Consider the following 12,478-nt stretch of genomic DNA (forward strand, 5'->3'; position numbering starts at 1 on the left):
CCTTGAAACCTTTTGAAAACATGAATTAAAAGTGCAATACCACGGTTAAAGTTAACTTAATAATGTGCTTAAAATCAATCTATCAATATTCTTCCTCAACCGTGTTCAAGGTTTTTATGTTGTTATCGCGTCTGTGCATAATTTTTCTCTCGTTAGTTGCACAAATAAAAATTATTAACTATTGCAAAATATTTCTCAAATTAAGTAAAACATGTGTTTAATTGTAAAAATGTGCTTTTAAAATGTTAAATTTTGTTTTATCAAGTACTATCATTCCTTGCATTGTCAGTAAATTGTCTATCGATATTTAATTTGAACTAAAGAATAAAAGGATTATGGATAAAGAATCAAATCCTGCTTCTTTTAAATCTTTATTAGAACAGTTTGAACTGACGAAGAAAGAATTGGGCAATGCTGAAGAGAATATTCGAAGAATTACAGGTCGCGATCCTGATCTTTTTCCCAAGGATGGTTTAGGGCAATCTGGACCGTAAGTCAAAGTTGTCATTTTTAAATCGGAGTTCTTTTCAAATAGTTTTTAAGATTATATAGTTGTGTTCTTATTGCAGAAATTACATATACAGGATTTAATTCCACTTTATTTAGGTTGTGTAATCTATATACAAAAAGTATTCAATTTGTACATATGAAAAATCCTAAAATTTGTTATTAAATAAATTTATAGTTAATAAGTTGTAATTAAAGTGGAAAATCTGTAATTATATTTATCCTCCTTTAAAAATTTGTTATTTCTTGTACTTGTTAGTGTGTTTTACTTAAATGGATGGTTTAAGGTATGTAATAAAGTAAGTGCACACCTAAATGTTTAAACCAGAGATATATAAAACCTATTTATATTCTATAATTTAAACCAACTGTCATTTCCAAAATCAATCTAAAACTGCTCATCTAGTTGAATTAAAAATTTGAACCCTAAAGTGACAAAGATACAGTGCAACTTTCTGCTACACATTTCTAATTCAATATTACATTGAAAAGTTGTGAATAAGGAATTAAAAAGATGTGTAATTCGTTGCTGTTATCCAAATCATAGTATGATAAAAAGTGAAATTTTAATACCTGTAACCGTTTATGTCAACTGCAATTTGCACTACATCAAGATTTTAATTCCTAGAGGTTTTCAATAGGGTTGGTCTTATTCTGTGGTGTTTTTCCTAGTTTCTCAAGAGCTACTGTTTAGAAGTCACAAAAACTTAACTAAAATTTGATGTGATCACTGATACGTATATCTTTCTTTTGTAGATTGAATCTAAATTTTGCGCACAGTTAAAACATTCTTCTGAGTACCAACTTTTACCATCATCATTTAAATTTTGGCAAATTTTTTTTCTAAATTAGTTAAATATGCATCAGATATTAGCATATCTTTCTCTAAATTTAGATATTGTGTATCCTTACCTTTTTCATTTATGATAAAAACTTAACATTTAAAGCAAGAACTTAACACTTTTCTGTGAGAAAGAAAAATACTTTTTGTATATCATATGTGTCTGGTCTTGTTAAAAGATCGTAATAATGATTGAAGCAGTCAATGTTTAAAGAGGGTGTGTTTCAAATCTTCACTTTTGAGAAGAATCGGAAAGAAAAAAAAAACCTGTGACAATTGTGAAAAGATTATTTTAATTGCTTGTAAATTGTTGGATTCTCTTTAAGCAATCTAAGAAATAACTTGGTACAGTGATACCTCGAGATACGAGTTTAATTCGTTCCGTAACGTTGCTCGTATGTCAATTTGCTCGTATCTCAAAGCAATTTTCCCCATTGAAATTAATTGAAATGCCATTAATCCGTTCCAGCCCCAAAAATGCTACCCCCAATTGTTTTTGTTACGTGTTTTTGAATAAGAAAAATGTATTTATAAATGACAAATATTGTATAAAAACGTAATAAAAGAAAATGTAAAGCAAAAAAAAAAAAAACTGGTTTNAACTAAATAAAAAGAATTGAAAATAACAAAAATTTAAGAAATCCATAGTAGAGTTTGGGGAAAAAACAAAGGGTTGAGGAAAAAAAGGGTATGCAGTCTATTATATCAGGACACTAATTTACTTCAGGGGCAACAGGGTGGATTCTTTTGACTAAAAGGGCAGCAGGGTGCTGCGCCCTGTTTACCCTGCCTAGAATGAGCTCTGCCATAGCAATTGTGAAAAGTTAATGTTATCTACCACTTGAGAAATACTTTCTCGGAAACAGTAAAAGTTAGCAAGTCTTGTCATAGACATAGGTATATCTTATGAAACTTGCTTTAATATTACAGGCAATAGTTATTTTCATAAGCAGAACACAATATCATAATATATTTTTTGTCGCCATAATATATTTTTTGTATGTGTTTCTTTTCAATTGCAGTTTTTATTTATTTGTTTTTTTTAGAAAAATAGAATATTTTTTTATCTCTTCTTTTGCTTCGAATTTTTGCTCACTGTCATATAGTTATAATAATGTATTTGATCAATTATTGTATAATTGCAAAGTTATAACTTTAATATTTTTTCGCTTTTGTTAAAACTTTTATTTAAAATCTGTTTTTTACTACAAGAATTTTTACTGTGCTGTAATTTTATTTTGCGAAGAAAAATTGCTTTGTAATCCAAAATGTTTGTCTATCTAATCTTACTTTCTTTTGTTATAAGAGTCTTAAACTTATTTGTAACAAAAATTTCTTTATAATTTCCATGTGGAAATTTTACAACTACAAATAACTGTATTTTAAAAATGATTCCAACATTTTTAATTATTGATTTAATTGTAAAAATTGAATGGTATCAATGTTTTATCAACATGTAATAACATCTGCCAGTAATAGCATCTATTAGATTCATTACTTTATCTAAATTTTGCAGTTTCAAAAATAAAATTTTTTTTTCTTTTAGTGGTAATAAATGGAAACAACAAGCTGGAATGCAACCAAGTAAACCTTTCGTTGGGAGAAACAAGAGACCATTGTTCCCTATTGTGTAAGTTTATTTTATAAGAGAACTTTATTATTTTTTTATAAGTGATTCCTATTTGTAAAGTTTGAATGAACTAAATTATTTAATAATTTCTGTCTAACCACCCTTTAAACACTACCAAATCCATTAAACATAAATATGGGAGAAATTTTGTTAAATTGCTAACAAGCATATTGACCAAGTCAGACCTTCGTACATTGATACTTAGTTAGATTGAAATGGTCATGCTGCTCATAGTGTTCACATTTGTTGAACCATTTCTTTTCGTAATTAGTGTATTTTCAAATAATTTATTTTTAACTTTTATTTAAAAAAATTTTTTTCCTTGTTCAGAAAAATGAAGGAGGAGGAAGACGAAGAGGAAGAAAGAAGAGATGATGAAAGTCCAGATGAAGAAATACCTGCTAAAAGAGTAATCTTACCCATAGTTATATTTATCTTACATAATTTATAACTATAAGTATAAATTCTGCTCTCATTTTTATTGTCATAAGACTATTTTAAACTCTTAAATCATATAAGAACCAATAGCAATTTTAGCTCATTCTTATTATCTTTATAGTCTAGGGTGCTCTTTTATACCAATTTAGGGCAAACAATTTTGAGATTTTCTATTGTTGAAAGTATGGTTTCATATTGTATTCAATTTTCCAATTGACTTATTCAATTTTCCAACTCTTGGGTAGCATACAGAACTTCCCATATTACTCGCCACTATTTTATAAACTAACATAGAAAAAAATTCTATTTTGTGTCGAATTTTGAAGAAGAAAAAACTGGCTAATGTTTGGAAGTTACAGTGTGTACTAGTGGAAATGAGATTAAATTCTCCCATCTTTATATTTTTGTGCTTGTCCTTGATAAAAATACTCATTTTTAGTTTTGAGTTATTATCCCCTGATTTTTGGTGGTTTAAAGGTCTATTTATACTCAGGGATGAACGATATTTGCATGTGTGAATAAGGACGGAGTGGGTGAATGATATTTTGCTTTCACGAGAAATCTTAAAATGTTATTTTAATTCCAATAAGCAGATAATAACAGTTCATATGTGTAACTGTATAATATTGATAGTTTTGACCATTTTTTGTTTTTTATATTTCAAAAATATATCTTTAGGGCTAATGGAACATGAAATGGCCAGTTTTCTGAAAATGACTCTTACCTAATAAATTAACTTAAATGTTCTTAAAATAAAAATGAAATTTTTTTTATTGAGAATGAAAATAACGGAAGCAAAGGAAATACTTTAATTAAAGAAAATTTATGAGGTTTAAGACAACTTCATTTAAAAAAAACATAACTCAAAATAAGATTCAATGTTTAGTTGGGAATATATTTTCAAATGTAAGACATTTATATTGACTGAAGTTTTATGAATTTTTAAGGTTTATCAGTTTTTTACCCTGCAAAAAAATTCGAAACAACGTAACAAACAGTAAACAGTTAAAAATTCCTGCATTTTTTTCTCCAAATTTTGTTTGTAATAATATTGTATTAAAGTATCCGTTTTTTAATACCACGTGGAAATACGTAGTAAAGACTGCCGAAAATCGATCAAAAAATGACACAGTTTTGAAGTGAAATGGGCACAATTAAAGCACTGGGAAAAAGAATTATTATTTAGATGTGCGATTTGAAACTTGCAAATGGCATTAATATTGTAATAAAAATATCCTGATTTTCCCAACAATCTGAAAAAGCATAGCTGTGTTTACAGAAAAAAAACAACTTAGATTTGCTGTGAAATTGGCACAAATAAAATGTATATTTAAATACCCAGTTCGCATATAGAAATAATATTTTGATTTTTAAAAACTCTTGGAAATGCTTAGCAATAATTACTGAAAAAAAGAGAAATGACTAAACTTGGTTTTAAGAATTAGGGAAAAATTCAAAACATTAAATGCATGATTTGAAGTTACAGAGTCATAATGATACCTGTATATTACATATTTCAAGACTTTCACAAATATGAGGAAAGAAGTAGGAATAACTTCGAAATGTGACATTGATTGATATTGAAATTGGCACAAATTAGCACAAAAAGTGATTATTAAAATGTGTGATTTGGGACTTGTAATAAACATTGAGATAATTCTAAATATTGAGATTTTTAGCAATTTGTTGTTCCATGGCGATAACTGATAATAAAAAAATTAGAAAAATCATACTAATTTACAGTGGAATCTGCATAAATTGAGATGATTTAAAAGTAATGACTGTGCAACTCAAAAATCTTGCTTTTTTTTTCAAAGTGAATAAATAAAATAAATTTTTAAATGTGCATGTCTTCAGGTTGTGCATCTGTATTTTATATCATGCAAAATATTGAATGTTAATCTAATTTCTTTAGCCATCATTACCATCAACAGTCGTTGCCACCCCAAAAGATTTAAAAAGCCGTCGGGAAGCTGTTCAAGAGCAGAATGTTAATTCAAAAGTGAAAGCAAGGTACAGACATCACTTTTTTCGTTTTATTCATTGTCTAAGGTTTTATTTTTAAAATTGAATATATTTTTAGCTTTTTTCTTGATATACGCTAATCAAAACATAATAGTTTATTGTCTTTTAAAATTATTAATTTAAAATTTTTTTTATCTCAATATTTTGTTAACCTTTTTTCTTTTCCATTAATTATATGATCTTATACTGTACTATATTGTATGTTTTGTTTGTATGTTAATTATATAATCTTGTACTTTGCTACTTACTTTTTACTTGCGTACTTTTCCCTTTAATTAGAAATTGTTTTATATGTTATAGAATGCAATTTACCTCTTAAAAAACCTCAACTATTGATATATATCTTAAGTGTCTGTGATTTAAAAAAACAAGATTCAAAATTTTGATTTAGCTAACTTCCTGTGCTAATCTTTTTATTTTAGAAATCGTAGGATGTTTGGAATGATATTGGGTACATTGCAGAAGTTCCAGCATGATGCTAAAAAAAGAAAAGAACAGGTATTTTTAAAACAAATTTATTTAAGCTTGATTTTTGAAGTTAAAAAATAGAGAGAAACACTTTAAATTACTTAATGATAGCATTTTCACATATTACTGAGAATGTAGAGCCCTGTTGCTGAGTAGTAGCACTTCATGATCCCATGTCCTAGGTCATATTTTTGTGCCAAACATGCTTGGGTACTAAACTCTGGGGACCCCACAATTGACCGACCACTTAAATCGAAAATTTGCTCCCACAGCCCAGGGTTAAGAAAACTAGGATGAGCACAATATGTCTTGGCCCTCTGTAGGCTGTAGTGTTTCTGAGTTTAGTTTTTTTTTTTTTTTAATTTTTTTATTGAGATTATAGTTCTTGAAATTATGAATGATAAGTTTTTATTAACTGAGACATTAAGAGTTAAAATTTATACTCCTGGATTAAAGTAATTACTGTTTGATTTTGAAAAATTCATCATGTTTGAAAGTTCATTATAGGCATTATTAAATTTTTAGTCACAATTGTTTGAATGAACAATCGTAAATTGATTGATTGATCATTTAATACATTCTATAGATGTGTTCATTTTCATTATAGATTCATTACAGATGTGTTCATTTCATTGTGTTTTTTATTTAATTAATGTTAGTATAATAGTGTCTCAATTATCAATATTACATTCTAAACTGAAGCAGTCTCAATTAATTTAAATCTTCCCATAGGACCAAAAGCGGGCAGAAATTGAACAAAAAATTGAAGCTGCTTCTGTAGAAGAGAAAGAGAGAATTAAAAAAGAAAAAGAAGAATGGTTTCAAACAAGACGTGAGAAACAAACACAATTGAGATGTTTAGAAAAGAAATTGGAAATTGCTGAGCTTGTATGTTAATTTATTGTTGTTAACTTGTGCCTATGAAAACTTTTTTTTTACTGCTCTTAAAAAGTTAAATTAAAATTATTCTTAAAGCTATATAAAGTATAGACTATTTTAAAAAAAATTCTATTTATATGTATAATTTTGAACAAATTTTGTCAAAATGAGGTGTTAGTGAATCGCTTAAGACTAGTTACAAGAGCTAATCAATTGCTTACAGAAAGTTTTTTGGTTGAGATTTTGTATTTGCAGAAAGTTTTCATTTTATCTAAGTCTGTTGTTTTATATTTCTAGTCTATTTATCTTCTAGCTGAAGGATAAAACTTTTTTTTTCTTCATATTATCTGGCTCATATCTATTTTTTAATACGTGTAAAATTAACAAATATGTTTTAACTTATTTAGCAGAACTGTGTAACTATTCTGATTATAATACCAATTCTGATAAGCTTTTTTATCAACTATATTATTTGTTAAGATTAGTAGTTTCTATTATCTGCTCTCATGTAAAAAATATTTAAAAAAAATAGTTATGCTTACATAAGTAATTCATATTACTTTCAAATATGATCTAAACCTTTACAATGCACATTAAAAGTTTAAGCTATAAATTGATAAGGCTTGTATTGTGATTATTTTTAAACTTTAAATTGTTCTTTTCTTTATTTCAGCATGAAGTGTGGGAAAAAAATCAAAAACATTTGATAAATTTCATTGTGACTAAAACTCAGCCACCTATTACATTTCTTCCCACTAGTCATACTCCTGAATCTTCAAAACTCTTGAAAGAGTCCAAGGCTAAAGTATTGGGTAAGATGATTTTAGAAATTTTTTTCTGAAGAAACTATAAAATTTTCCTTTGATTTTATCAGATATGTTTTTGTTATCATGCGTTAATCTATCGGTGCATAGCATTTATTTATCATCATATAAGTCAATAAAGTCATTTTTTTAAAATCAATTTAAAAATATTTATGTAATTTTTAGAAAGATATGTATATATATATTTTAATTATTTCTCTGCGTTTCCCAAAAGAAGACAAAGGGACAGAACAACTTATATCGATTTTTTAGAAAAATGACGATTATAACACCGTAATATGAAAAATTGGTTCTCTATAAGAATTATTACACAGTTAAGATGCATTGTACTTTTCTCAGAATCAACTTTAATGAACTTAAACTGTTCTTACCCCGTTATAAGTTTTCATACATTTCAACTTTTCAAATCAAAAATGGCACTGATTAGATTATATTAATATCAAATTGAGGATAAATAAGATCTGCATGTAGAAGGTTATTAAAGAAAATTAAGCTAACCATTTCACTAGAGCTAGATTTTTTATTTTAAAAAAATTGGGAAAAAAGTATGCATCTCGTTGGTGAGTTTTTATGGCTGAACAGAGCACAAAAGAATTCATTATTTTAGTTTTCAACTCAAATGAACAACTACACAAGGAATTATATGCTTAATTTTCCTAACTTATTTGAACACTAATTGTAATTATTGCGAGACAAAGTTCAGGATTGGATTGGCTAGGTATATTATCAGTGTAATTTTTCATGTGACATCTTTGTGTAGAGAACTCTAAGCAATAAACTGAGTTTTAAATCTCTAAATTTTTGCAACATAAATTTACTGCCACTTATTAAAAACCACTGTTGACTTCAAGATTCTTTCCACGGAAAAAACTAATTTAATGAAACTTATCAAGTAGTTTATACAAATAAACGATATCACATTTTGCATTCATTCCGAAAAAGATCACAATACTCATGAAAAAAAAAGTTTAAATATGGAATCAAATGCTATGTACATTTTCTTAAATACCCATTTTGAGCTGTGTTTATTCTCGTAAACAAACATTTTAAGCAGTGTCCATTTTTGTAAACAAGCATTTCAACCAGTGTCCATATTTGCAAACAAATATTTCAAGCAGTGTCCATTTTTGTAAAACATTTCAAGCTGTGTCCGGATTTAAAATCTCACCAATAATCTATATGTTCTTAGGAGTGTTTTTTACATTTTATTCTGTGAACATTGTGCATTTTTATATTAAAGATTAATGAGTGTGTTTTTATGTCATATTTTAGTAAAATTTGTTTTATTAAACATTTTATTTGACTTTTGTGCCTGGAAACTGGAATCTAAAATTTATTAAAAATCTGGCCATTAGATCAAAAATATTTAATTGACTTATGTCCAATAAACTGTCTGAGGTTCTTAATTTGTCTCTATCAACAGCTTGAGGCTCTCTTTAGTTTTGCAACTTATTTAAATAACTAGGGAATTTTAAACTGGGAACTTTCCTTCACTCAACTCTTTCTCAGTCTTCAAATTTTACATTTAATTTGACGTGTATTTAATTTTATTTTTTATTAAAATCTATATGTTTAAAAATCAATTTTTTAATAATAATGTACACTCTTAGTTTTAATTTTTAGGTACTTTTTGTTTTACTGATTATCACTTTAGTGTTTTCAAAGAAATCTCTTTTATCTTCTGACAACTTTAATAAACATTAACAATAAATAATTTTGATTGACAGTTTAGATATTTTTTTCAAAACTAAACTCTATAGTTTTTTTAAAATGTATTTATTTTTTATTTTAGAATCTATTCGTGACAAGAGAGAGAAAATGGAGCAAGAACTACAAGAAGTTGAAAAATGGTACCAAAAAGATAATTTCCCCAGTGACAAAGAAAATATTGGTCCAACTGAAGAAGAATTGATGGAATCGGCAGAACCTGCTGATAATCCTGAAGGAGAAAACAATGGGAATTCAACTACACAACCAGAAATGCAGGTTCCACAGAAAGAACTTGAAAGTAATACCGATGGAGTGTCAGAATCTCCTCAAACTGTACTAAATACCCAAGAACCTCTTGAAATTTCTCAAGAAATTTCTGTAAATGAATCCGAAAATGCTGCTAGTGATGAAGAGATGGCACAAAAAAATAATAATGAGGAGGAGATCAGTAAAAAACAATCTGATCAAGATTTTGAACCTATTTATGATTAAAATCATCTGTAGAAATGAAACTTCAACCTGAAACTGAAATTTTAATTAACTTGTTCAGATGATGGAGTTAAAACTACTTATGTAAATTTTAAAGATAATGATACTCTGATGTATTACTTGTGGCTTATTTAAGCAATAAGTGAACTGTTAAAATGTGTATAATACTTATTGAAACTGATAAGTAGATTGCTTTACTTGCTAGTTGACTATTTTGAAGCATTTGTTTCTTTTTTTGTTAAAAAAGAAAAAAAGAAAGGCATATTGAAATCAACTTTTATTTTTCAATTTTTGTATGATTTTCTTTTACTTAAGTAAATTTAAAAGAAAAATGCTACTTTGCTGTGTTATTCTTGACTTATTTAAGCAATAAGTGAACTGTTGAAAATTGAAACTGATTAATACAATTGCTTTAATTATTAATTTGGTTATTTTATGACACTTTTTTTGAATAAAAGATTTTACTTCTTGAAATGAACATATAATTTTAACTATTTTCTCAACAGCTTGTAAATTAACTAGTTAAATAGTTTTTAGCTAGAGCTTTTGCTGCTAACTTGGGTTGGGAATATTTTTATTCACATTTTTCTGCTATTTTTATATCCTACTGCGTGTGATGGGATTTAGCTAACACAAATGTATCAATTCTTAAAATGGAAATATTAGAAAAGTTTTTCAGAAACTTAATGCTCAGAAACATTATCACTTGAACTACATACACACATACCAGAACTTGTGCTAAGTATCTAACAATGCTGTTAAGGATTTCAAATTATTAGCCTGTAAATTAATCAAATATCAAAAGTATTAACCAATTTTCGACATTCTTAGCCAGAGACAAAACTTAAAAATTTTTATGATTGATTTTTTTCTTGTAAAGCATTTCAAATCAAAACACAAATATACTATAAATTGAATTATTTTATAAAATGCAAATCAAGAGTCATTTTGCTGTTAGGAGGAAATGGGAATAGGTTAGGGTTAACTTTTGATTACTTCTTAGGCTTGAGCAGTCAGGGTTTGTTGATTTAAATCAGCTTGATTTAAATCACGATTTAAATCATGATTAAAATCAAATGATTTTTTTAAAAAAATCATTGATTTAAATCAACTGATTTTTATATATATATTATATTGATTTTAAAAGTTAAAAAACAGTGCTTTAAATTATTGATACTTTTATTATTTTCTTTTCTTAGTTTTAAAATTTATTTTAAATAAATTGCTGCATTAATTAATTTTAGTTAACGAAATTACTNTTTTTTTTAATCGTAAATTAAAATTCTTACAGTGTATTTGAATAAAAATCAAAAAAATCTGATTTAAATCAAAAAAATCTGATTCTTTTGATTTTTTTTAAAAAAATCAAAAAAATCACGAACCCTGTGAGCAGTATATTAGGATAAACTTGAAGCAACATTATGTTGTTGTCACGTTATTATCACAAAAAAAATATTTTTTCAGCAAAAATAGTTGGATGATATTATGCATTTTACTACCACTTAATCATTGACATAAACTGCAGGAAAGAATCGGTAACAAACTTATTAATCTGTATTTTACTGTAATTTGTCTCATGTTTACGTATTCACTTGTTGCTTATGCTTGCATTATCTGGATTATAATTCTAATTGGTTATGCAACTTATCAAACAGAAATTACTTTAATCAAATAAAAAAATATATACAGGATTTGTAAAAAAAAAAGTTCCCTTTGACCTTTTTTTAAATTTTTTCCTTTTCAGGATTGAGGGGAATTTATATTTTTCTTTTGAGTAGAATAAAGACATTCCCCACAACACATATTTTCTCACTGAATTTACGTTTTTATCGTGTTTGGCGAGGTGGCAAAAGCTTAGCACAGACCCTGTAACAAAAATACTTCGAGTTTAAATGAATATCTTTTCCTTAATTCAATATTAATGTCTCTTCTTTACTATTTCCATGAAACACTGTTAAATTTTGGTATATTGATTCTTGAATAGTTTGAATTTTATCTCTGCTGCTTTTTTCATTAATACCTTTGAAGTTGCACATGACATAACTGCTTTGAATATTGCTTTGAAAAATCATTCTGTACATTAATATTTTGGCTTAATATTTTTTACCTTGTTATGTCTCCCTTTGACTTTGTGATATTACTGCATATTTACTATAATAGTTATTAATGCATTTTAATTTACCTTAAGTTTTCGGGGTGCGTAGCGTTTTTAAAAGGTGCTTATTTTCGTTTTTTAAAAGCCCTTAAAGGTGCTTTTTTCATTGGGTATTTTTAAAAAGTGCTTAATTTTCCCAATTTTAAAAATGAGATTTTTCCTTTACTATGTTGATTTTCGTTTTGAATTATGCATGATGGTTAAAGCAAGATAAAACCGTCAATTGTCAAAAAATTTCCAACCCTGCTTAGTTATATTTTTTTAAAGTGCTTAAAAATATTTTTTGAGTTCTAGAAAAGTGCTTAAAAGGTGCTTATTTTTTGTTGAATAATTTGGCTACGCTCCCTGGTTTTAAACTCATAACATTCGTATTAATTGTAATATTAAAAGAATTCTCAAAGTCAATGTGTTGAAACTTTAAAAAAATTATTTTTTTTAAACAAATTGCAAAAATAGATTAATAAAACAGTTACATAATAGATAAGTTTGCTCATTGTCAAAACCACTTAACT

At 26.9% G+C, this 12,478-nt stretch overlaps 1 protein-coding gene across 1 annotated transcript; it reads left to right on the forward strand.

Moving 5' to 3' along the window:
* The first annotated feature begins 60 nt into the window (after positions 1–60).
* On the forward strand, positions 61–10,285 carry LOC107437063 (desmosome associated protein-like protein pinnin). Its single transcript, XM_043038982.2, has 8 exons — positions 61–490; positions 2,895–2,978; positions 3,309–3,387; positions 5,332–5,429; positions 5,864–5,939; positions 6,642–6,797; positions 7,462–7,600; positions 9,405–10,285. Exons 1-8 carry the CDS (start codon positions 336–338, stop codon positions 9,812–9,814), a joined length of 1,197 nt encoding a protein of 398 aa, XP_042894916.1. The 5' UTR covers positions 61–335; the 3' UTR covers positions 9,815–10,285.
* Positions 10,286–12,478: the final 2,193 nt, after the last annotated feature.

The sequence above is a fragment of the Parasteatoda tepidariorum genome, chromosome 1 (genome assembly GCF_043381705.1).
Source record: "Parasteatoda tepidariorum isolate YZ-2023 chromosome 1, CAS_Ptep_4.0, whole genome shotgun sequence".
NCBI classification, from domain to species: domain Eukaryota; kingdom Metazoa; phylum Arthropoda; class Arachnida; order Araneae; family Theridiidae; genus Parasteatoda; species Parasteatoda tepidariorum.